At 36.6% G+C, this 27,551-nt stretch overlaps 1 protein-coding gene across 7 annotated transcripts in view; it reads left to right on the forward strand.

Annotated features, from left to right (window-relative positions):
* The first annotated feature begins 427 nt into the window (after positions 1-427).
* MAK (male germ cell associated kinase) overlaps positions 428-27,551 on the forward strand; it is a 55,401-nt gene continuing 28,277 nt past the window's right edge. For 5 of the 7 annotated variants that reach the window (XR_004974334.1, XM_036351950.1, XM_036351945.1 and 2 more), the window contains exons 1-8: positions 428-546; positions 5,654-5,983; positions 7,495-7,549; positions 8,166-8,287; positions 11,931-12,010; positions 15,304-15,436; positions 20,556-20,727; positions 21,908-22,075. Coding sequence is in view for 6 of the 7 variants with exons in the window: in XM_036351950.1 (XP_036207843.1) it covers positions 5,883-5,983; positions 7,495-7,549; positions 8,166-8,287; positions 11,931-12,010; positions 15,304-15,436; positions 20,556-20,727; positions 21,908-22,075 (831 nt within the window). In the remaining variant the exon portion in view is untranslated. The other 2 variants (XM_036351946.1, XM_036351949.1) reach the window with 2 other exon arrangements.

The following is a 27,551-nucleotide window of genomic DNA, read 5'->3' on the forward strand; positions in this document are numbered from 1 at the left end:
ACTGTGACTGCAACTGAGTAGGTTCTCTGAATGAATAAATAAAAACAAACTCAGAAGTGCGACCTAAGAGATAACACATACTTGAGGAATTGACCAATATAAGAGGAAATGCAATAGAAGAGGCCAAGATATGCTATATCTTGCCCTTCCCAAGTCTGGGTACCAGATTTAGTGAATCAAGCAAGACTTGGTAGAATGAATTGGAGCAAAAACCAAACAAAATAAAAGGCAAACCAATCAACTTTCTATAGAGAACTGAAAAGGTAATCAAGACTCCCCCAAACCCCAAATCTGAAAGGCAGAGACCCAAAAGGCAGAAATGTAAATAAGCTCAAAAGACGCCCAGGTGTTTCCGGAAGCCCCGCCCTTCAGGGAGCCGAGCGGCTCAGGGGCGGGGTTGGCCTGGTGGGAGGGGCCTGTCGTGTAGGCCACGCCCCTCAGTGGGCGGGTGTAATCCGGCCGGATGCGCACGAGCTGGCGCACCCCTGCGGTTTCCTAGGAGATGAAACACACAAGACGCCGAGGCCTCACACCCGAGCAGAAGAGGTAAGCGGCCGGCGCGGGCAGGTATTCCTGAGCCGGCTGCGGGGCCTCCACCCTCCGCCCAGCCCAGTTCAAATCTGTCGTGCGAGGCCGGCCCGACATGTCCCCTCGACGCCCAATCCTACCAGGGCCAACCTCCAAGGAGAGAAGGGGCCTGGACGCCGGTAGCGGGAGGAGGCCGGGAGGGGAGGGGCGGGGCGGAGCGGGCGGCCTGCGCCGACGCGTCCTGCTCTCCGAGCTCCCCGACCACTTTCCTGCGCTCCTAGCCGGCGGGGTTTGGTCCAGGTGGGAGGGTGACGGCGGGACACCCATGATCTGAGGGACCCCTCCCTCGAACCCCTTCCTTAGTCCCCCCTCCCCCCACACACACACTCACATCTCCGCCTACTGCTTGGCTGGGGGGGAATTACTTTCAGGAGTGAAGGCGGGCGGGGTCTCGCGAAGGCAGCGCATTGAGTTCAGATTACATACTACAAAATTAAAAAGGGAGAAGTCTTTTAAGGTTTGCAGAAAAAGGCTCAGAGCATCGGTGTAACGAAAACCGTTTCTTTACTGCAAATAAGATGGGTTGGAAGGTGGGGGGAGCAATAAAACTGGTTTTTGGTGGTTCGTAACCTCAATTCTAAAAGGAAAGGTTCTTGTAATTGTGTTTAGGTAATTTTTTTAAATGAGCGAACATTTGTTCTAATGATAACGGAATTCCATAGAGCCAAAGTTATCAGACTTATTTTAATCAGACAGACAACCCATTGAGTCAAAATAGTGGTGGAGACAAAAGTTACTTTTCAGTCTTTGGGCCTTCCTTTATCTCCCCACCCCCAGCTCACCGCTGCTTGACGGGGAAGGGAGATACTTTCTCTGAAGGAGGCTGGTCTTGGGCAAGGCTGTTTGATCTCTTCGTCGGGGTTCTGGTTTTGTTTAGTTTTAAAATGATTTGTGAATATTATCACAAAGCACTCATGCTTTTATATTTTAATACGGAATCTTTGTTTTCCCATTGTAAAAGCTGCCCTTTTAATTTCTGTAAACATATTAGTTAGTTTGAAATCATTTTTCTGTTTTGCTTTTTAAACAACTTAGTGATTAAGACATTACTTTTAAAATAATAAACGTTAATGCCAGCCTTTGAGTGATATCATCACAGTAGGTTCTGCATAGACCAGTTGAAGATATCCAAACGATATCTGTTAAGTGACTGGCAGACACAAGTCTTACCCTCCTTTTGCCCTCTGTGTTAATCTTCTTTAATCCTATCTCAATCCCAACTTAACTGGCAGAAGCTATTTCAGAATAAAGCTAAGTTTACAGTAATTGTGCACTTAGATAAAAATATGAAAAATAGAACGGGAGAGAGATTATATGGGTATTTATTTCATGTAGATCTATAATTAAGCCTCTAAATAAATGTCTTTTTCATGAAATCAGAACATAAGGTTTGTTTAACCCATAGGAAAGTAAGTAAATATTGTAGCTTGATTGTAGATAATTCCAAGTTCCTAACAGTTCTGTTAAATTGAGGATCATAGTTACATTGCATGTACTTGTGTTTTGCCTTGTTGCATATATATGGAAATAAATATGTATGAAAATATTCATGTACATAAGAAATCATGTTATTACCTGCCTATTTTCCAGAATTAGCTTTCCATAGGTCAACAGAGAAGAATATATGTAACTTGTAGAGAAATAGTGTAGTGTGTGAACTGGGGACCCATAGGCAGTCTATGTTTCTTAAATTACATATACTGCTTTTGACTAGTAATCAGTTTAGGACCTTGCTATGCTACACTTATAAACGTAGTTGTTTCTGTGAGTAGATACATGGGAATAATGATTTTATTTTTAAATACTTTTATGTCTATGCCTCTGCACATTACGCCATTGTAAGGGGACAGCTGAAATGGTTAGCATCTCACCCTGGAAAGCTATTTATTTTGTAATGATCTGAATCAAAAGAGACCTTTCCAAAATTTTTGTTTGGGAGCATAGTATGTAAATTTGTTTTACTAAAAGGTCAGGTAGAGTCATATATATGATTTTCACCATTCTACCCCACCTTCCTCCCTATGAAAGAAGCTGGGAAATGGCCATGTCCAATTTATTCCCTGAATGTACGTATTCCCTATCCTATAGCCATCTCACTTGAAACAGACTTTGTATTCCCAGTGTACATTTGAAAGTCGGTTGGTCAGGCCTGGGACGAAGTTTCCAATAGCCACTCTAAAACTGTTTGGGCTTTGAGGCCAAATTCGGAAAGTGATTGATGACTGAATGATCTGTTGTGCTAATAGCACCGGTAATGGTGGTGGTTCATGGTCTTAACAGTGGAAAAGAAAGCCAATTAATTCCACTTTTACAGGCTGTTAAGGCCTGTAAGGTAAAGTTTTGACTACTATTTCTGACACCCTCTTACCCCTGAATTTCTCTTCCTACCTGGGCATCTCCCTCTTTAATTTCCGTCTCAAGCAACGTGCTGTTAACATGAAAACAATTGTATATGCAGCAAATTGTCAAAGGAGAGATACTGCTATTATCCTATTGTATTAATTAAATAGTTTCCAGGGTGAAGTAAAACATAATGTTCATGAGGGGAGCCCCAGGTAGATGCCTGTCTCCCTTACATTTTCTTTCCCCTCCCTGTTTCTGGCCTTATTATTTTTACTATGTCCTTCAGGCATAGGATAACCCAGATGTAGCCCCAGGATTTTGTTAATTAGTGGGCACAACTTGTACTTTCCAATTTGTCAGTAGCATCTTGTGTTTTAGGGTAAAGAGTTGGGTTAGGAATCTGAAGGTGGGGCAGCTTTTGCTGTAGGGTAATTCTGAATGGTTTGGGAGAAAGGAGGAGTGGTTTCTTGCACTCAGCTCTATCAGTGATTGTAAAAGACAATAAGAATAGATTGTTTAGAAGTTAGGGACTACACTAAAAAAACCACAGTTTCAGCCTGGCCAGTGCAGCTCAGTGGTTGAGCATCAACCTATGAACCAAGAGATCACAGTTGGATTCTCCAGGGAACATGCCTGGGTTGTGGCCTTGACCCCTAGTGTAGGGCATGCAGGAGACAGCCGATCAATCAATGATTCTCTCTCATCATTGCTGTTTCTATCTCTCTGAAATCAATAAAAAAGTATTTTAAAAACCCACAGTTTCAGGCTAATGCAAGTATTAGACTGACTCCATCTTTGATTATTTGATTGATCATAGGTAGGTTATTTAATCCTCCTGTGCTTTTATTTTATAATTTTACTGGTATGATGGACATCATGTCCTTTTGGACAAGTATATTCTCGGTATTGTTATTTATGCAGTAAACCTATAGAGAGCACCATTTCCTTAAAAGAGAGTATGTCACCTTAAATAGGGTAGCTAGAAAAGAATGTCAAGTAATTTAACATGTTGATAGTAAATTGCAAAATACTGATTTAGTAAAATTCTAAATGATTAAAGGAAATACGTTTCAGTCCATAGTTTAATCATAGCACATAGTATGAAACAAGAGAGCTTTCAAAATTATATTTCCTTATGCAGATAAAGTAAAAATTAATAAAAGCAAATACATGTTTTGGTCAGGTACCCTGCAGAGGGATATTGCCTTTTTCTATATTATTATCTTAATATTTAGAATCTATGTATAATGTAAAGGCCACTTGCGAAAAACTACATAAATGGAATCATGTGCTGGCATTTGATAAAACCATTTGCTTTGACGTAAGCTGAGAAAAAATGAAGGAACTCCTAAATAGAACTGGAAGCTACTATCATGATCTTATTCTCAAGATCTTGGCCACAGATTTAACATAGTTTAAGTGATTTCCCTTGTGGCTTTGAAAGGGTGGAAATCATGTATGAAGTAAAATAAATGATAAATTAATCCATACTCCCTATTATTGAAAAGCCCCAAAGGGTTCTTCCAAAGTTTCCTGTGAACAAATACATTTCTGAATGTAGGAAATAACTAGTTTCACTGTACTTCTCTACACTTGTTCTTTCTCCAGAAAACCTGTCATTGGAAAACTTAGTTACTTTGAGAACGACATCACATCCTTATTGATCCTAAATTTATGCATGTAATAGACAAACAATTTCAATGATTTGATGTGATTTTGTAGAAATGAAACAGAGCTACAATGAAATTAATGAAGTACCAAATTCTAAAAGGCATTTTATTTATTTTTATTTTTTCTAAAAGGCATTTTGAAACACTCTTATAATGGTGCCAAAATTCTGCAATAAGTATAAAGCCTTGTAAATAATAGAGATATTAAAAAGCAAAATAAGGATGAAAAATAGGTATGAACTAAGAAATAGTTTCTTCAAATGTGGACTATGAGAGAGCAATGGAGGAAACAAATGTAATGAAGTCAACACTAAGGCTAGTGCTTTGTTTTTCTGTAGTTATAGTAATGAAAGTACAGTCTATCTAAACCTGTGCCCTTCAAATATATGCAGGTCCACAGTCCCTTATTTGTAGTTTTAAAATCCACAAAATTCTGAAAAATGAAAATTTAAAAATAAATTTGTGCAAACTCATTTGCAACAAAATATGACCTGAATGATGTGAGGCCATTCGTAGTCTTTATTTATTTTACTTAGTATACTTTTCATACATTTTCCTGTAGGTACGGTTAAGAGGCTAATGGGAGGCATTATATAACATATGGCATATGCAGCATATTACTTTTCTAAAACATGAAAATTCCTGGATTCCAAACAAATCTGGCCTAGGAGTTTCACGGAAGGGATTGTGGGTCAGATTAAATATGATGCAGACATTGATTCAAATAATTGATATAGTATAGATGTCTGACTTTCCAAGGTCTGTTTTAGAATAATATAGATTATATTCAATAAAAAAGGGATCACACACATCATTTGGCCAATATTTATTGAACATTCATGGGATCGATAGCACCATACCATGTAAATGAAGCAATCGCCAAATGAGTGTTATTCTGCTACATGTGAACGTCATTCTAAAAGGCACAAATGATTTGCTGACAGATGTTTAACACATTGGTGTTTATATTATTTATAATCTTCCCCTGTGCTATAGGTTACCAGTAACTTTTTAAAGAGATTCTTTAATGAAAATTGTTTTTATTTTTATAGGGTGTTCATAAGAATGGATGCACTGTTTCCTTGCCACATTCCTTATTGCTGTAGCTCATGAACCTACATAATCTTGGGGAAGAGCCTATGTTTAATGATGACAACCCTGTTACCAGTATAGCAACAACAGTCTACCAGCAAAAACAAATAAAAACAAAGAAGCATTTAAATTTATTTTCAACAAAGAAGCCATTGCAATCAACAACTTCTGCTGCATTATTTTTCCAAGATGAACCGGTACACGACCATGCGACAGCTGGGGGATGGCACCTATGGGAGTGTACTGATGGGCAAGAGTAACGAATCTGGGGAGCTGGTGGCCATCAAAAGGTACCGTACATACAGAAAAATGTAAAGTTTACCTTTGAAACCCATCTTTCTTTTCCTTTGTGTGCTTGCGAACACATGTCTTATATAGACCATCGTATATTTTAGTACATCTAGTATTTATTGAGTGCTGAACTAAGCAGTTTACAATAAGCTTTTCTTATGCAGAAGTTTCTACTTTATAGCTAAGGAATTTAAGGCACAGAGAGGTTATTAAGTAATCTCTCCAAGGTCATATAATCAGTGAGCTGCTGAGTGAGGATTTGAATCCAGGCAGTACAGTTCCACACCTACATTCTTGACTACCATGATGTGCTGCTAATTCTTTATGCTGCCTTTCCTTTATTTATTTCCGTATGCCTGTGTATCACACTCTTGTAGAGGCTCAGAATAATCCCTATGGGTTAGTTTAATAAATAAGGAAAACCCTAAGCTTCCCTGGAATCTTCTAGGACAGTGATGGCGAACCTTTTGAGCTCGGTGTGTCAGCATTTTGAAAAACCCTAACTTAACTCTGGTGCCGTGTCACATATAGAAATTTTTTGATATTTGCAACCATAGTAAAACAAAGATGTATATTTTTGATATTTTATATATTTAAATGCCATTTAACAAAGAAAAATCAACCAAAAAAATGAGTTCACGTGTCACCTCTGACACGCATGTCATAGGTTCGCCATCACTGTTCTAGGACATCTCAATAGGAAATTACAATACTACATGAAAACAGTAGGGCATATAGGGTTTTCATTTTTCCTTATCCAGCCTTGTAATTTCTACACCTGACAAAACATTTTTTAGAATATGAATCCTATTTTTTCTTGTCTCTCATTTTGTATGGTGACTAAAAATCCATTCATATAAATAATATAATCTCTATCTATGCTATATATATAGTGGAATTACCTTATTACCCTAAATTCACTTTTTATAGATTTATCGCTAATGGTAACCAACATTAGCATGGAAGAGGGGAAATAAAAACAAAATTCAAGAAAACTATTTCTAAAGTTTGGTTACTTCTGAATTATTGTTGATTTAAATAAATCAGTTAACTTTATGGGCATCTTGTTTAAAGCTGAGGTAATGATATACAAGTTGTCAGACAAAATATCTCACTAAATTTGCTGCCAAAATGTGTCATTTCTTTCCCTACTCCATCTAATTATAGTATTTCATATTTATGTTTTAAGTTCTAGAAAGAGGAGGGGACTTTTGAAAGGAGTCCTTCTAGAGAAGCACAATAAAACTGAGTAGGGAAATGTAAGAATTCATCCAGAAAGGAAGATTAATTCTTTCACCTTTGTGTTAAAGCAGAATTTCAGATATGACATAGTTGTGAACTTATACCAAATAGCCTTGAGATATATAGAAAGGAGGTGATTTGTTTTTAAGGAGGGAAGAGAGATAACATAGCTTGCCCAAAGTGAACTAACAGTAAGAAAGCCAATGGTGTAATTTGTGTTTTCAAGTTCTTAGTCCCTGTACACTAAACTAACTTTTTTAAATTTCAGGATGAAGAGAAAGTTCTATTCTTGGGATGAATGTATGAACTTGAGAGAAGTTAAGGTAAAATCCTAGAGGTGAAAAGAACAGGAGAAGGCCTTAGCTCTACCCCACACCTCTCTCATTTCTGTTTCAAAAAGTGGCTAAGGAGACTATTCTTCTCTTTGTAGAAAGCAGTACAACGATAATTATATTTCTTACTTTTCCTTTATCTTTCTAAAGTAATTTTTCATTTCTCATCAGAGTGTCAGTTGAGAACAGAAAATAACTCTAACCATATATTTGAAAGTACACTCTCACTTGTAAAAGAGCATTTTAACTTTTTAATTCACTATATACCATTTCTTTATATTTTATGCTGTATGACTTCTGTAAATTTTTTGGAGACTTTTGCATGGGATTTTAGATAGTTAAATCAGAACAAAGGTAAACCTAGTTAATAGACTGAGAAAAAAGTGACATATTGTTGACTTGGTTTATTTTCACAGTTACATTCATTGCTTAAAACAATTTACTGCTTACTTTAAGTAGGTGTTCTAAGATGTTTTTAGATGTAAATATTGTAGATATTAAAACTTAATTCATTAATGAATTGATTATCATACCTAGCATTGATGAGATTTTGCCAACTTCTATAACTTTGCTATAAGAATGTTATTGCTTATTTTCTGTGTTGTAGTCTCTGAAGAAACTTAATCATGCCAACGTGATTAAACTAAAAGAAGTTATCAGAGAAAATGACCATCTTTATTTTATATTTGAATATATGAAAGAAAACCTCTATCAATTAATGAAAGACAGGTATGTCTGTATTTTATGAAAATTATATTTCCCCCATTATCTCCTCCATAAATTTCAGATCCCTTCAATATGTCATACTTTAAAATGTACAGATTTATCTCTCCAAAAGGTGGATTTAAATTAATTAATTGTTATCATCATCAAAGGATAATATCTAACATTGAAGAACTAGCTATGACATAGCCACCATTTTTTCTGCTGTAATCTCTTAAAAGTCAAAATTAATGTTTCATAAAAACACACATACTATCTGTACTTTTTGAAACAAAAATCTATTTATAATTTAATACTCAGTAGTAAAACTGGTCTTGGGCAAAATTGAGAAAATTATCTTCATTGCTCTCCCAAGTATCTTGTGAAAGGTTAATGAAAGGATGGAGGGAGGAATGGATAGCTTTCTAAAAAGGATTTAATAAACTCATTAATTAGAATGCTTAAGTGAATGATAAAATTTAATGTTGCCCATCCCAAGGAAATTCTCATTTTAATTTTTAAGCCTATGAACAGAATCTAAAGAGGGAAAGCTTCGGTCATCTGCCATGAGCTTGGGAGGATAATATTTTTTTTTTTTAATATATTTTTATTGACTTCAGAGAGGGAGGGAGAGGGAGACAGAGAGGTGAAATATCAAGAGAGAGAATCATTGATTGGCTGCCTTGTTTGCCCGCCCCCCACCCCTGGGGATTGGACCCACAACCTGCAACCTGGGCATGTGCCCTGACCATAGAATCGAACTGTGACCTCCTGGTTCACAGGTTGACGCTCAACCATAGAGCCACACAGGCAGGGTGGGGAGGATAATATTTTGGAGGTAGCTGACAGTCACATCTGGGAGATTAATGTCCAAAATTTTGCCTGCTTTTAAAGCCAGAGTTGAACAAACGATCTTCAAATACTTTAGAAATAAATTTCCCAGTAGAATGATGTTGATTTCTTTTCGGTATTTCTTTCATACACACATATACTCAAGGCCTCAGGATGATGAGGGAATTTTTCTTTAATCATATTTTTCCGTCTTTCAAAAAAAATACTTATTGAATGCCTATGATTTTCCAGGCTGATATCATCATAACATTAATAGCAGTTAAAGTAAAAGTAAAGATTTCTACCTCCCAAATCAGTATTTATTTTCTAGAGTTCTTTCTAGCCCTTCTATACAAGCATGCATGATTTTTGCATATTGTGATTTTAGTGGTGATACTATTTTATTTGATTCATTCACTTAACAGGCATTTTTTAATGCTGATATATAATCTTCATAATTACCATGATATGTTCTGTTAAATGACTATACAAAGCTTTATTTAGTTCTAAACTATTTTAAAAGAAATAACTATCAATGGTAGAATAGGTTGGTAATTATAGTGCATAATATTGATAGAATTATTTTTTAGCCATTAAAAGTAATAATTATATAAGATTATGAAAATGCTTGTAAGTAGATAAAAAACAGAAATCAAAATTGTATCTATGTAACATTGACACAATATAAAAGTTATACATGCAAATGGATTAGAATTGCATTGGAATATGGAAAAATCAAAATAGTTTCTTAATTAGGTGGTGAGGTTACGGGTAATCTTAACTTTTTGGCTTCTAATTATGCTGTTTAAAGTATATGAAATGATAAACATATGCATGATATATTGAGATGTACTTCTTGAAGAAAAAATTAAGTACATATAAATATATGTCCGTGGAAGTGGTTAATGTAATAGCAAATGAACACTAAAAAGAATCAACTTTGGAATTTCATTATTCAATTCTGCTTTTATAAATTAAGTGGAAATAAAAGTGACATATAGAAAATTATTCACTGTCAAAGGTACAAGTGTAGTATATCGTAGAGGGCTGTTTGAAGTTAAGTGGTAATTTTACACTTCGTTTTTGGTAGCTTAACTTCCTGAAACATTGTTTTGAGGATCCAGATTAAAAGCCTTTTTTGTTCAAGTAAACATTTCCATTTCAATTGGAGACCAATATACATTAACCTTTGTTCTGATACTATAAACCAGTGATGGCGAACCTATGACATGCGTGTCAGAGGTGACACACAAACTCATTTTTTTGGTTGATTTTTCTTTGTTAAATGGCATTTAAATATATAAAATAAATATCAAAAATATACATCTTTGTTTTACTATGGTTGCAAATATCAAAAAATTTCTATATGTGACACGGCACCGGAGTTAAGTTAGAGTTTTTCAAAATGCTGACTCCACGAGCTCAAAAGGTTCGCCATCACTGCTATAAACTGTACCTTCAGCATATAGCATTCTTTTTGCAAAATAAAAATATTGGCAAGGATAAAAATATTTTGTTTCTTTTAAAAGGTATAGTTTATAAAAGTGAGTTTTAAAAATATTTCAATACTATATGACCAATAGCATTTTTACTGGTAGGCCCTGGCTGGGTAGCTCAGTTGGTTAGAGCATCATCCCATTATGCCAAGGTTATGGTTTCCTTCCCTAGTCAGGGTCTCTCTCTCTGTCTCCCTCTCTCTCTCTCTCTCTCTCTCTCTCTCTCTCTCTCTCTCTTCCCTCTTTCTCTTTCTCTCAAGACAAAATTAATCAACAAATAAAAATTTTTTAAATACTATTTTCAAGTTTGATCAGTGTTTATCTTTCTCTATTGTTTGCTTCTAGCCCATTTGGTGAGACATTTTGAAATATTATATAATCATATAATACAGTTAATAATATAACTTAAAAAAATAGGCCTTTTCTCATATGTTGGGAATGCTCAAATAAACATTCTAAATTAATCCAGTCAATCATGCTGAAATAAAGATGTTAGAAAATGTTGAAATTATAATAAAGTTGAAAAACTTTAAAATGATTATTTCCAAAATATGACATGGCTTCAGGGTCAAAGAAGAATTAATTCAGCATCAAAGAATTAATGTTGGTCACATTAATTTGTGGTATACTATTGATTAATATTTGCCATCCTTAATTTAGCTTTTATTTGGATCTTTCTTTGGGCCTTGTGTAAATACCATATAAAACTGCACTGTCCAATGAATGCAGTAGCTACTAGTCACATATGGCCATTTTGAAGTGTGGCTAGTCTGGATTGAGCTATACTAGTAAATGTAAAATAAATTACACATCAGATTTTAAAAACTTAGAACAAAAGATAGAATGTAAATTCATTAGTAATTTCTTTATATTGATTGCATATTAAAGTAATATTTTGTAAATATTGGGTTAAGTAAACCATTGTTAAGCATATAAGTGGTTCTCATTTGTGGCTCATTATATTTTTATTGGACAGTACCAATGCACACTGTACAACTGAAGCAGTTCTGTCCTTAAACCTCAAAGCCTACATACATGGTATAGATTTGCATACTTGGCTTATCTGATAGTTATTACTTTTCCAATTTACTTTGCTCCTCTTGAACCAGTTTAGAATTTAGCTATAGAATTTAGCTATTTGAGTTTTTACCACCCAGTGAAACAAAAACAATTCTAATTTTCATTTTGAAATTTATGATCTTTAGCACTATGAAACTGTACAGCATACCTTTAGCCAGTATTATGAGGCCACAGGGGCTTCAAGGGAGGAGGAACCCTCTTACTGCTTTTGGTTGGTTGGTTAGCAGCATTAAATGACTGTTGTTTGTTTCATTTCTTCACAGAAACAAGTTGTTCCCTGAGTCAGTCATCAGAAATATTATGTATCAAATATTACAAGGGCTGGCATTTATCCATAAACATGGTAGGTTTCTTTTAAGTTTCGCTTCCTGCCTCTTTGGATTATTGTCAAGGTTATGCACAGGAATTGTATATAACTGTTAAATACTGTTATATTTGGATAACTGCAAGTTTGGAGTATGTGCCTATACATACTGATATTTTGTTTAAGTAATTTAGAATTTTTATTCTATATAAAATAAAATTTCTATAATCTATAATTATCTTCCTTTATAGTAGAATTTTTTAACAGTTTGATCATCATCAGCCTTTAGTCTGTCATCATAAACCCGTCCTGCAATCTTATTCCCCCTAATTTCACCACAGAAATAAAAAAAATTATATATATATATATATATGGCCCCACTTTTGGAAAAGATGGGGTGCTTCCCATCTACCAAGACCATTAATATTTAAGTAGTTTAAATAACCCGTGCTGTGATATTTTATAGTTTCCCTTGGTATTTAAATTTAGTTGTGTCTATTTTTTTTTTCATTTCATTAACAAAGGTTTATTTTTATATGAACCTGGCTCCTTGCCAGACACAGAGGACAGGAGGGCACAGATAGGCACAGCCCTTATACTCACGCTCAGGGATAGCCACCTCATCTTCCATCCTCACCTCAGTAGTTGTCTCTGTTGTTTGAGTGAAATTAGAGCAAGTGATCTTATTTTTATGAATTTCTTATTTATATAATCTTAATTTACATACTTTTTTGCATATCTACCAAACTAGAACAATTACTCCAAAAAAGTTAGTATGGTATTATTTTAAAAAATCAGCGAACATTTGTTTAGAATCGCTAGATGTGTGGATATTAAATTAGAAAAGTTTTTGCTATACCATTGCTGCATGCTGAACATAAGCATTCAAAAAATACCATTATTAGTCTCCTTTCATGTTTCATCCCATATTTTATATTTTCCTTTAACTGTTACAGGAAATAATTTATTTTCAAAAAATGCCATGGGGAATTCCAAGGAAGCATTGTAAGAATATTCCTGAATCCCCAGTTGTTTGTCTATAAACTTAAGGTTTTTAAAAGTCTAAAACCCATGCTAACATACTACAAACCATTGGTAAAAGTCAGTCATTTGTTAATTACATGGAAATAAACTGCGTATGCTATTTTAATTTTTCATGATAGATTCCTGATCTTCAACCCAAAATATAGAACTGGGTGAATATATCATGCCACTGAAACTGCTCAGCATGTTAACTCTTGCTATCTGCCTGAGTTACTTTATGCTACTGAAGCAAGTGTGATATGGAAAATCAAAAGCCTCATGGATTGTTTGATTTTTGGAAAGAATTTTCTGTTTTTTATAATAAAATACAGGCTAGTAAAACAATTGTTTTAGTTTCCCTGGATATATATAAACCATCAGCAACTTCAGAAGACAAGGGATTGAAGGAAGTTAGCTTGGGATTTAAAAATTTCTGCTGAAAGTAAAAACATGAATAATCTAGAGTTAGCTATATAATTGACTACACAGTGATTTGGGAAACCGGACTCTAAAAATAATAGAGCTCTTGCCCGGCCGGTGTAGCTCAGTGGTTGAGCGTTGACCTATGAACCAGGAGATCACAGTTCAATTTCTGGTCAGGGCACATGCCCTGGCTGTGGGCTCGGTCCCCAGTGGGGGACGTGCAGGAGGCAGCCAATCAATGATTCTCTCTCATCCTTGATGTTTCTATCTCTCCCTCTTCCTTTCTCTCTGAAAACAATAAAAATATATATTTTTTAAAAGAATAATAGAACTTTTAACAAAACTTTATTTCACTATAGTTGATAAGCATCCCAGATGCAATATTTTGAGAAAATACTTTTTAAATAGGACCAAGTTTCCAATATATTCATATTAATGAAGATGGGGAAAATGTGAACTGTACAAATATATAATTGGTTTTATTATAAGATTTTATGGATTAATGTCACTATACCATCACATGTGTTCCCATTCCTGTCTTCATATTATAAAAGTGCAATATATTACTCTTGGAAGTTAGTGAAATGGATCGTAATAGCTATTTTGAGTATGAAGTACCAGGTAAGCTGAGTTTAAAACTGTTGTGGATTTCACAAATGTAGAACCCACACTGGCTTTGACAGAATTAAGAGAGTTTAGGCTCAGTCTCCCTGGCCCAAAGCTACATGAAAACCCTCTCATGATGATCACTACAATCAATGACCATGTTGCAAGGACATTAGAACACATTTGTGTACAAGCAGTGTGCTTTAGATCTCCCATAGAAATTTGCAAAGAGGGCTTTCATGTTTTTCTTCTTCCTGGGCTTCCTGCCTCATTTTTATTGGTGCTACCTTTTATCTTCCATAGCTAACCATTTATTTTATATATTAGAGACCCAGTGCATGAAAATCATGCACTCCGGGGAGGGGTGTCCCTCAGCCCGCGCCCTCTTGCAGCCCGAGAGCCCTCAGGGGATGTCTGACTGGCAATAGGACATCCTTAGCGTTGCCGCGGAGGCAGGAGAGGCTCCCGCCACCGCTGCTGAGCTTGCCAGCCAGCCGTGAGCCAGGCATCTGGCTGAGCGGTGCTCCCCCTGTGGGAGCGCACTGACCACCAGGGGGCAGCTCCTGCCTTGAGCATCTGCCCCCTGGTGGTCAGTGCATGTTATAGTGACCGGTCGTTTGGCCGTTCAGTCAGTTTGCATATTAGCCCTTTATTATATAGGATTGTTTGGTAAATAAGCATTTTAATTATCATGTTTTTCAATAAAGCAGCTGCCAGGGAAGAAATCAGCTATTAAATAAAATATTTTTTTTAATTAAGAAATTGGTTAAAATGTGTGGAGTTCCATTTTTGTTTAATAGACTTTTCCAGTAAGTGATTATATTCAAGGATTTTCATGTTAAATGCGATAGACCAGTAGTAAGAGCAGCTGTATCAACTGAAGCCTGATTACACAGCCCTCCTCAAGCTTTAATTGGGCTACTTCTCTCTGGGCCTCAATCTCCTCATCTGTTACAAACAGTGATCATAAACCACCTTAAGTTTGTTTTGCAGATTAATGGAGATTATCATAATGTGGCAGTATCTAGCCAGTGCCTGAATTTACTGGATTCACAAATAGAAATGCATGCTATTTTTAATGACCTTACAATATACTGTGTGTACTTTCTTGCCAAATTATTTTGAAAGCAGAGTCTCTACCTCCCATCACTTTTTAGATAATAAACATGGTTGTTCCCCACCTCCCCCAAGTTCACATTCCTAGTTATAACAGAGAGGCTCAGTTCTATTTGTTTATAAGTCAAATACATTTAAATATGATAACTTATTGTTGTTATCAGGTTTTTTTCATAGGGATATGAAACCAGAAAACTTGCTTTGTATGGGTCCAGAACTTGTGAAAATTGCTGATTTTGGACTTGCAAGAGAATTAAGATCCCAGCCACCATACACTGATTATGTATCTACCCGATGGTGAGTAGTTTTATGCAGCTCTCCAGAGGCAAATGCCTGTGTTGAAGTTTTCGTCCAGTGGATTGTGACAAATCATTTGGAGGTTTCATATCCAATATTTAAAACAAAGTAAAGAAGTGACTTTGTATTCTTTGGAGAAAAAGGATTGGTTCAGACTATACTAAATTATGACAGAGAAGGAAAAAGGATTTCATTCATTCATTCATTCATTCAGCAAATATTTATTGAACATCTACTATGTGCCAGATACTATCTTAGGCACTAGAAACACAGAAGTGAACTAAACAGAAAAAAAAAAACCCTGCCTCATACACATATAAGTTACAATACAAATACCAACAGAAAGACATAACACGTGTTCATCAAAACACATGTAATAGTCCCAAACTTCAAACTATTCATATCACCAAGGGCATGATATATTCACCCAGTGAAATGCTTTACAGCCATGAAAGTGAAAGGTCTATAACTACATACAACAATATGGATGAATCTTCCAGATATAATTTGAGAGCAAGAGACCATACTGTATGACCCATTTATGTAAAGTGTAAAAATAAAGAAAACGGATCTATGTTGTTAAATAAGTCAGGATTGCAGTTACATGCAGAGGTGGGGAGGGTAGTAGTGACTGGAAGGGTGCAGGAGAGGGGCCTTCTGGGATGCCGAAAATACTCAGTTTCTTGATCTGGGTTCTGGGACCATGGGTGTTTTGTTTGTGAAAAGTCATCAAGCTGTACTCTTATGATATGTACATTTTTCTGTATGTACGTTATACTCCAGTAAGAATAAGAATATTTGTATATCAAATGGAGAAAAATAAAATATGGAAAGGGACAGGGAGTTGGGGGAGATACAGGAGAAAGAGAATGCTGCTATTGTAAATAGAGGGTCTCGCTGAGAAGAGCCTGGGAAGACATGCCTGGGAAGCAGGAGCTTTTCTGGGAGAGAAAATGCAGAGGGTACAGGCCTTGATACCGGAGAGCCATGTGTGGATTCTGTAGAGCACAGAGTGAATAAGGAGGAAATGAGGTCAGAGTGTGTGGGGATGGCAGATCTCATAGGTCAATGAAAGAACTGTAATGGCTTTTTAATCTGAGTGACTGGGGAGCCCTTGCAGGATTTTGAGAAGAGGTTAGACATGATCTGACATGTTTTAAAGTATCACTCTAGCTGTTGTATTGAAAATAGATTTTAGCCCTAGCTGGTTTGGCTCAGTGGATAGAGCCTCGGCCTGAGGACTGAAAGGTCCTAGGTTCAATTCCAGTCAAGGGCGCATACTTTGGTTCCAGGCTCCCTGCCCTAGGGCCACGTGCAGAAGGCAACCAATCAATGTGTCTCTCTTACATTGATGTTTCTCTCTCTCTCCCTCTCCCTCCCTCGCTCCCTCTCCCTTCCACGTTCTCTAAAAACCAATGGAAAAATACCCTCAGTTGAGGATTAAATAATAATAATAATAATAATAACAATAATAAAGAAAATAGATTTTAGAGGAGCAAGGACAGAAGCAGGGAGACTGTTCTAATAATTTGAGAAGGAAATGATAGTGACTTGGATCTGGTGGCTGTGGAGGTATTGAGAGGTATAGGATGCTGGGTATGTTTTTAAAGTAGAGCAAACATGAGTTCCTGATAAATCAGATGTGGGGCTATAATATAAGGGAGTCAAGACTCCAAGTTTTTCCTCTGAACAACTGGAATGATGGAGTCAGCACTAATTGAGATAGGGAATGCTAGGGAACGGTGAGGGAGGTGGAGGAAGCACAGTTCAGTTTTGGGTTGAGCGAATGTATATGAGACAAACGGGGAGATGTCAAAGTAGACAGCTGGATCTATGATCAGTAGTTTAGGAGAGAGAGCTGGGCTGAAGATGTAAAGTTAGAAGACCTCAATGTTAAAAAGCACAAGATTGAATGAAGTCGCTAAGGGAAAAAATGTAGTTAGAGAAAAGAAGAAGTCAGAAGACTGAGCTAGATAGAGTAACCATTTGCCCCTGTTTGCCCAGGACAGTCTCAGCCAATGCCTGTTTCCCTTTTCTCTTTATTAAATGTATTGGAGTAACATTGGTTAATAAGATTATGTAGGTTTCAGATGTACATTTCTGTGGTACATTATCTTCATATTGCATTGTATGCCCACCACCCATAGTCAAATCTTCCATTACCATATATTTGTCCCTCTTTACCCTTTACTACTCCCCAACCCGCTTCCCTCTGGTAACCACCATACTATTGTCTGTGGCTATGAGGTTTTGTTTGTTTTTCTTGTTTCTTCATTTGTTGCTTTCAGTTTTCTATTCCTCATGTGAGTGAAATTATATGGTTCTTAACTTTTCCTCTCACTTATTTTGCTTAGCATAATACTCTCAAGATTCATCCATGTTATCACAAATGGCAGTATTTCATCTTTTTTAGGGCTAAGTATTCCACTGTATAGATCACATCTTCTTTACCCAGTCATTTAGCAAAGAACAGTTAAGTTGTTTCCATGTTTTGGCTATTGTGAATAATGTTGCAATGAACATAGGGGTGCATATGTCTTTGTGAATAAATGTTTTTTAAATTTTTCAGGTAGATACAGAAAAGAGGGGTTGCTGGGTCATATGGTAACTCTATTCTTAGCTCTATTTTGAGGAACTTTCATACTGTTTTCCATAGTGGCTGTACCAGTTTACATCCCCACAAGCAGTGAATGAGGGTTCCTTTTTTTCAAAAACCTCTTCACACTTGTTATTACTTGTTTTGTTGATAATAACCATTCTAATAGGTGCATGGCTGTATCTCATTGTAGTTTTTATTTGCATTTCCCTAATTGCTAGTGAAGTTGAGCATTTTTTCATATGTCTGTTGGGCCATTTGTATGTTTTCTTGACAGAAGTGTTTGCTCAGGTCCTATGCCCATTTGTATTTTATTACTTAAATACATTTGTATTGATTTTAGAGAGGGAGAGAGAGATAGAAACATCAATGATGAGAGAGAATCATTGATCAGCTGCCTTCTGCATGCTCCCACTGGGGACTGAGCCTGCAACTCAGGCCTGTGCCCTGACCGGGAATCGAACCATGACTTCCTGGTTCATAGGTTGATGCTCAACTACTGAGCCATACCAGCTGGGCTGCCCATTTTTAAATTTGATTGTTTGTTTGTTTAGTATTTAGTTGTATGAGTTCTCCATATATTTTGGATATTATCCCCTTATCAGAGTTGTTGTTTGCAAATATCTTCTCCCATTTGGTTGGTTGCCTTTTTATTTTGTTGTTGGTTTCTTTTGCAGTGCAGAAGCTTTTTAGTTTGATATAATCCCATTCATTTATTTTTTCCTTTAATTCCCTTGCCTTTGGGGTCAAATTCTTGATATAGAAAACCCTAAACACTCCAGCAAAAAAAACTATTAGTAACAATAAATAAATACAGTAAAGTTGCAGGATACAAAATCAATGTACAAAAATCCACTACATTCCTATATACTAATAATGGAATTTCAGGAAAAGAGATTTCTAAAAATTCCTTTTGCAACTACAACAAAAAGAATAAAATACCTTAGGAATAAACGTAAGGGATGTGAAGGACTTATATACTGGAAACTACAAAGCATTATTGAAATAAATTTTTAAAAGACACAATGAAATGGAAAGATATTTTGTGTTCATGGATTGAAAGAATCAATATAAAATGTTCATATTACCCAAAGCAATATGCAAATTTAATGCAATCCCTATCAAAATCCCAATGACATTTTTTCAAAGAAATAGAACAAAAAATTGCCAGACTTGTATAGAACCACCAAAGACCCTGAATAGCCAAAGTAATCTTGAGGGGAAAAAAGAACAAAGCTGGAGGTATCACACTTCCTGACTTCAAGTTATACTACAGAGCAGTGATAATCAAAGAAGCAACAATAATCAAAACAGCTGATGAATGTATAAACAAAACGTGATATGTCCATACAATGGACTATTATTAAGCATTTATTTATATATGTTTACTTAGTAGAATACCGTCCTCATTAACTTTTTTTAAATTGAATTTGTTAGGGTGACATGGTTTCAGGTGCACAGTTCTACAACACATCATCTGTACACTGTATTGCATGGTCACCAATCCAGATTATTATTCAGTATTTAAAAGGAAAAAGTACTGATACATGCTACAATATGGATGAACCCTGAAAACATGTTAAGTGAAAGAAGCCAGTCACAAAGGACTAGAGAGTATATAGTTCTATTAATATGAAATGTCCACAATAGGTAAATCAATAGAGACAGAAAATAAATTATTCCTGGCAGCATAGGGAATATTGGAGAGGTGTGGGTTTCTTTTTAGGATAATGGAAACAATTGCTTGTTCCTGATGATACACAAATCTGTGCATATATTTAAAGCCATTGAATCACACACTTTTAAACAGATGGGCTGTATATTCTATGAATTGTAGCTCAGTAAAGCTGTCAAAGGTACTCTGAATGGAAGCAAAGGGCAATACTGCAAAACATTTGGTCTGAAATATTTACACATTTCAATGCTGAAGAAAGAGTTAGAATTGAGACTATCCTCCACCAGGAACTTTTGCTCTTATAGCTAGAGTATTTTTATTAATTAAAAATATTGTCAATTGAGGAAATTGAGTCAGCTGAGGGAATCAGGACTTCTAAACGGATAAGCAAAAAAAAAAAAAAAAAGGAAAAAAACCCACTATTCAGAATAATCTTGTTAATCTTTTGTTTTTTTATTCTTCCTCGGGTTATATCATGGATATAATGCTTTGTAAAATTATGCAACTGTAGCCATTCAGAATATATCTGTTCCCATTCAGAGTTCCCAGCCCTTTTTCTTAATATATCACAGACTGCATTTCCATATTTATTCATTTGAGTTCCTGTTGTAGACTATTCGGATAAATTCATTTATATCAGTCTCCAGCCCTACTGACTTTTGTGGTCTGGGAAAACGTGTGATGTCCAATTTAACCCCAGCACATTGTGCAAGTGCCTGATGCACAGAAGCACTTAATACCTGTTCTGTGACTGAAAAGCTTGACCAAACAGAGTAGAATCCTCCTGCCACTCCATCTTTGAAACCACAATCAAAATAGTCCGTTTCATTTTGTTTCTATTTTCACAGGTACCGTGCTCCTGAAGTTTTATTAAGATCTTCAGTTTATAGCTCTCCCATTGATGTGTGGGCTGTTGGGAGTATAATGGCTGAACTATATACATTAAGACCACTTTTCCCAGGGACAAGTGAGGTTGATGAAATCTTTAAAATTTGCCAAGTTTTAGGGACTCCAAAAAAAGTAAGTACTCTTCTCTTTAAGTTGTTATAACTTTTGATTATAACTTTTGCCTAGCTATCTGATATTTTCAAGTAGGCTTAGGATTTAACCGTTAATTTTCTTATAATTCTTAATTTTTCTTAAATTGGGGTGGAATGAGGACTATGAAAAGCAAGAATCCCACCAGACTGAAGAAAAAAGGTGCTTGCATTTGTTTAAGAACCAAAGGGAAAATGCTCTAAGTAGAATTCTGTATATTTAACTTTGGGTTGATGATCAACTGACAATTACATAGACGTCCTTGCTTAGAAACTTTCCTACTTGCTCTGTGAATGCCCATTATCCCAGGTGTCCTGGATCTTATTTTCTCTTAACCTTTTCTTGTTTCCTTTTATACACCTCTGCCATGGACATTTGATCTCTTGAACTCAATACTTTTTTTAAAATGTATTTTTATTGATTTTTTTGAGAGAGAGGGAGTGGGATAGAGAGAGAGAAACATTGATGAGAGAGAACCATCATGACTGGCTGCCTCCTGCACGCCCCCTACTGGGGATGTAGCCTGCAACCTGGGCATGTGCCCTGATTGAGAATCGACCAGTGATCCCTTGGTTCCTGGTTGATGCTCAACTGCTAAGTCACACTGGCTGGGCTGAACTGAATACTATTCAATTAATTATTTCCTTCAGCTAGATCTTACTTTCTGGGATATACTTAGTAAGTTTAACTACATATAATTATAGCCTAATTAAATTAGTGTGTGCCTTATGGTTAACAGTAGCTATTAAAACTTTTTAAGATAATTGCTATTTCCCAGCGATGTGCAATTTTCAACATTGGATGCAATGTATAACATATAATGAGGATCTTTGTCATAATCAGACACCTTGTAAAGCAGGTGTCCTTAGTTTGTTTAAAGTCACTGGGATGTCATCATCATCATGATCGCCCAAATACTAGATAAGAGTTTAATATTTTGAAATTTATAAAAGTGCCTTCTCATTTTTCCCCAACTCTCAGTTCAATGTTTTTAATATACTGTTTGTAGCACTGAATTGTATATATGGCCTGGTATTTCATTCTCACATTATATGAATCAACATTGACATTTTCACATGTGATTTGTGTATTATTACTATGTTTTTAAATTGATTGCTAATTTCTTTTTGCTCTCCCCCCAACTTACATATTTCTTAAACAGAGTGACTGGCCAGAAGGGTATCAGCTTGCATCCTCGATGAATTTCCGTTTTCCCCAGTGTGTTCCTATAAACTTAAAAACTCTTATTCCCAATGCCAGTAATGAAGCTATTCAGCTTATGACTGAAATGTTGAATTGGGATCCAAAAAAACGACCAACAGCAAGCCAGGTAAAATGAATCTCCCTGGTATACTTTTGTTAAATGTTGAGGATTTACAATATCAGGAAAAAAAATAAATAAATATACACACACACACACACACACACACACACACACACACACACATATATATATAGCAAAGGTAAGCCTATTCTCAACCAGGGTTTACCAAGAGAATTAAGCCCTAACGCCTTAAGGCACCCAATATATATAATGAATTAATTTCTAGGCATCTAAGATCCTTGGGAAAATTGCAAAAATAACCAGTGATTTTATGTGTTTTGTGGTTCAAATGAACAACATTATGAAGTTAAGGCTGAAAGGAATAAATCTCTAAAGATAAAAAATTCATGTATGTGACAGGCTAGTTAGGAAGAAACTAGTCATGGTAGTAAAAAGGCATCTCTCCAGTCATGGGACGTAATTGACTTTCTGATGCTTACCTTTGAGGTGGATTCTTGTTCATTCTCCCACAAGAGGGCAGCACATGGCGCTCACGCTTTGCTCCTTTGTGACTACACCTTATTGTATTGTATGTCAAGTCTCATGGTCTTTAAAACACCATGGTTTTAAATTAAAAACATGGGCTTTAATTTTAAAAGGCTTCGGTTAAAATGTCATATTAAGATTATTGTGTTCTTATTATCATTTAAATGTAAATTCAGTATTAAAATTACCAAAACATTATTTGGCTTTTAAACAAGTTTTAACTTGAGAAAATGTTTTGTAAAGGTCATCTGGAAGAACAAATGGGAAAGAATAGTCAAAACAGGTTTGAACAAAAATAAATAATTAGAACATGGTGGTAGGGGTGGAGAGGTTGCCCTATCAAATATAAAGTAGTCTAAAGTGATGATAATGACAACAGTGAGGGTACTAGCATGAGAATTGACAAATAGCTCAGAGTTGCAAAGACTGTAAGTCAGTGTAAGGTAAACATGGCATCACAAATTGGAGGGGGGAGGGGGACTGTTCAGTGAACGTTACTGAGACAATAAACAGTTAACTCTTAGGGGAAAAGTAAATTTAGGTTTTACTTTTTTATCATTCTTTACAAGTAAATCACAGGTTTACATAATGGAGGGGGGTAACTAAACTATTAAGAACTAAAGAAAGTATGGGTGAATATTTGATTTCAAGATAAGAAAAATATAGGTATAAAAGTAATAAAAGAAAACAAAGGGAAAACTCAGAAGACGTGATTATAAAATTTTTTCTTATATAAACTTAAAATTGAAAGGCAAACTATTATTTTTAACAACATGACAGTGTACTTATGTTTCTAAACATTTATTACTTCTATAGTAAAAGTCTTTAAAATTTACTTAGAAAAGTGGGGCCCAGCTGAGTGTGGCTCAGCAGTTGAGCATCAACTGACCCAGGAACCAAGAGGTCACCAGTTCAATTCCTGATCAGGGCACATGCCCAGGCTGTGGGCTCTATCCCCAGTAGGGGACTTGTAGAAGGCAGATGATTGATGATTCTCATTATTGATGTTTGTATCTCTCTCTCTTTCTCCCTTCCTCTCTGAAATCAATAAAAGGATGTTTAAGAAGAAAAAAAAAACAAAGTGGGCATGAGACATGAAAAAAAAAACCACAGAAAAAGAAATTTAAATTACAAAAAAATTTTTTTAATGTGCAACCCTTGTTCACTATAATAAAATGCAAATGAAAATTAAGTACTATTTTTTACCTATCAAATTCACAAAATATAAAAATAGTTTAAAGGCTATTTCTTTAAATACTAATGGAAAGCAATTTTGCAATGTATATAAAGAACCTTAAAAAACAATCAGAAAGTTGGGTAAAGAATATGCCCGTAGATATTCAAAGCTAATTTAAAACTACCCATTGGAAGTATAAACCTAAATGTTTCTAGGGGAACATTCAAAGTATGTACATCCTTATGAACTATAATGCCACCATTAAAAATGAAATTTTTAAAAGAAAGTAACCATTTCAGAGAATTCTCAAGTGCTAAGTGTAAAAGTAAGCTATATTATATGTATAATATGATTTTATTTCTTAAATGTATATGTTACATAACTAGAAAAAATACTGCTCAGAAAAACATCCAAATGTGAGCAGTAGTTTTCTCTTGATGTTGGCATTAGAGATGATTTTAATTTCTTCTTGACAACTTTCTGTACATTTCTTATACACTGCAATGGTCAAATATTCACTAAATAAACAGGAAAAAAGAAATTACTTTTTAAAAAGATTCTCTTGAAGAAGGGTAGCTGGTATCTTAAAGATGAAAAGTTGTTAGAGATGAAGCTTTGAAATTACAAAACACATTCATAAAGGTTCTAGCTCCAAAATAAGCATTATTAATTTAGGAGTATTAACATACAGTAAAACCTTGATATAAGGAACTAATTCAGGCAAGGGGGTGTATGTTAAAGCTGAAAATCCATCCTATATAATAAAAGCCTAATATGCTAAGTGTCTGGTCATCTGGTCATCCGTTCAACCAATCAAAGCATAATATGCTAATGATATGCTAAGGCTGCTCAACCGCTCGCTATGACATACACTGACCACCAGGGGGCAGACGCTCAATGCAAGAGCTAGCTGCCCCCTGGTGGTCAGTGTGCTCCCACAGCCAGCCAACCTCCCCCATCCCTCCCCCCGCCCCATCCAGCAGGCCCTATCTGGCAGCTGGCAGGCCTCCAGGCCCCCGCCAGCAGCCCCAGCAGCCCCACCCAACAGGACTGGGTGAGACTGCCCCTGATAGGCCCTGATCTCTGGCCAGGCCTAGGGACCCCACCCATGCACAAAGTTTGTGCATCAAGCCTCTAGTAATAAAATAGGTTTTCCAAATGCATATGTTAAAAAACTGACAAATTAGTTAACCTGTTTTTACTTATGTAGACACATTTGTGTAATTAAATTTAAGTATGTATGAAAAGTTTTAATTTCACAGAAAAATTTTCTATGTGTATTACAGTAATTTTAAATTTATAGTGAATAGGTCTATAAATTCATGCAGTCACCAGTCACAGAGTAAGCAAACGCACATGGCTGGGGCCTGGGGTGTGGCTTATAGCACATGGGAACATCAGCCTAAGAGAGTTACAACTGCTGCAGAAAGTTAGACCATGTGACAACAGAACCAGTGACCGCTCATGATGCTTTGTGATCACATGCTAATCATTCTCGGAACATTTTTATGAGGGGTGATTCTTGGATTTAAATATGTGAAGTGAAATTGTAGATATGTAATATTTATTTATGTTTGTGAAATTACTATAGTGTTTTTCCAACATATGGCCTATAAAATTGTTAAAAATAACTGAATTAATAACAAAAATAACCTGTTAATTTAATTATAAGCAAATCTTGGTTAAAATAAGCATTTTAAAATTAACAGGGTATTAATTTGCATATATGGCATACGGACTGGAAATTTAGTCTGTTAAATTTAGTCCATTAAATTGAGGTCTAGAAAATTAAGGGTTTATTGTATTAATTAATCTGACTTAATTCAGAATTTGAGTACCTTCTGTGCATCAGGTACTGATGTATTTAAATTATCTATATTTAGCCCTAGCTGGTTTGGCTCAGTGGATGGAGCATCAGCTTGCCGACTGAAGGGTCTCGGGTTCGATTCCGGTCAGGGGCACATGCCCAGGTTGTGGGCTCAATCCCCAGTTAGGGGTGTGCGGGAGGCAGCCGATCAATGATTCCCTCTCATCATTGATGCTTCTATATCTCTCCCTCTTCCTTCTTCTCTGAAATCAATAAAAAAAATAGTAAATAAATAAATTATCTATATTTGTTGAGTTCCACTTAGCAATGTCAGTATAATTAACACATACATCAATTGTGGTAAGGGACATCTTAATAACTCTTTCCACCCCTGCCAAAATATTCCTCCCTACTCTTAACTATTTTCTTGTTCACTATTTCATAGCCCTGCTTTTTAGTGCAAGTAAGGAGACCTAGTTAGGGAAGGGTTAAGTTATAGGATACTGGGCCCATGTAGAGAGCTGCCTTCTTCCCTTACACACCCGAGAAGTTAACTCTGGGTTAGGGTTTTGCTCACATAGGGTAGGAAGTGCGGGAAAACAGCTTGGCTATCTTATGGAGGCCCCCCTCCATCCCCCAATAGAAACTCAGCCAAACTGGGAACTTCCCTCCTTCATCCAGGCATATGACACTGATAGGAGGATCAGCATCCACAGCTGAGCTGCACAGAAGGCTTCAGACATTGTCTAGACCAGCGGTCGCCAACCTCTCGGACCTCATGGACCACCAGTGGTCTGTGGACCACCGGTTGGCAACCGCTGGTCTAGACCAAGTTTCATCAACCTTGGCACTGACCGTTCTGACCAGATAACTTTGCTGTGGGGACTGTTGTGTTCACACAGGATGTTAAGCGTATTCCTGGCAGCATGCCCAGATGCGAGTAGCATTTTCTACCCCCCATATCATGACAATAAAAAATGTCTCCAGACATTGCCAAATGTCTCCTAAGGGGCAAAATCACCCCCAGGTGAGAAGCACTGCTCTAGATTGTCACCAGGCCCCACACCTCCAACCCCATGCAATAGCAGCAGTTGGATGACTGAACTAGTGAAAACCCAAACAGTGATCATTTTCATTAGTAGTTTTATATTTTCTTCCCATAAATATCATCTCTTTGCCAGTGTATTGATACATAAGCTTTAATGTGTGCATTTATAATCTTCTTTCTTAGAATTTTTTATTGCTAGTAGATGTTGTTACTAGAGGCCCGGTGCATGAATTCATGCATGGGTGGGGTCCCTCTGGGTGGCCTGCAGGGATCGGGCCAAAAACCTGCAGTCCAACGCTGCCTGCAGCTCCTACCGGCTGCTCCCGCTCATCCCGGCCCCACTGTGCCTGCCGTGGGCTCGTGCCCAATCAGTCCCAATCCGGGAGAGGCTCACGCTGCCACAGCAGCATTCGCGAGCCATGAGCCCTGCGTCTGGTGCCCTCCCAAGGGGAGTGGCCTGTGGGATCGGGCTGAAACCAGCTCTCCGACATCCCCTGAGGGGTCCCAGATTGCAAGAGGGTGCAGGCCAGGGTTAGGGATCCCACCGGTGCACGATGGGGCCAGGGAGGGGCCATGGGAGGGCTCCAGGGCATGTTTGGCCCATCTCACTCAGTCCTGATCAGCTGGACCCCAGCAGCAAGCTTACCTACCAGTCAGAGCATCTGCCCCCTGGTGGTCAGTGCACATCATAGTGAGCAGTTGAGCAGCCTTAGCATATCATTAGCATATTACACTTTGATTAGTTGTTCAGTTCTGCCATTCGGTCTATTTGCATATTACCCTTTTATTATATAGGATAGGATACTTAAGCTAAGAGTAGCCCTGAATTTTATATATGTTTGAGTTAATCATTTTAAATAATCTACATAGGTTTTCTAACTCATTTCTTAGTGCCTTTGGATGGACTCTAAACCATTATCAGTATCTAGCATTTTAGTTTGAATTGATCACATTAAATTTAACC

Source organism: Myotis myotis, unplaced genomic scaffold, assembly GCF_014108235.1.
Source record: "Myotis myotis isolate mMyoMyo1 unplaced genomic scaffold, mMyoMyo1.p scaffold_m19_p_2, whole genome shotgun sequence".
NCBI lineage: Eukaryota > Metazoa > Chordata > Mammalia > Chiroptera > Vespertilionidae > Myotis > Myotis myotis.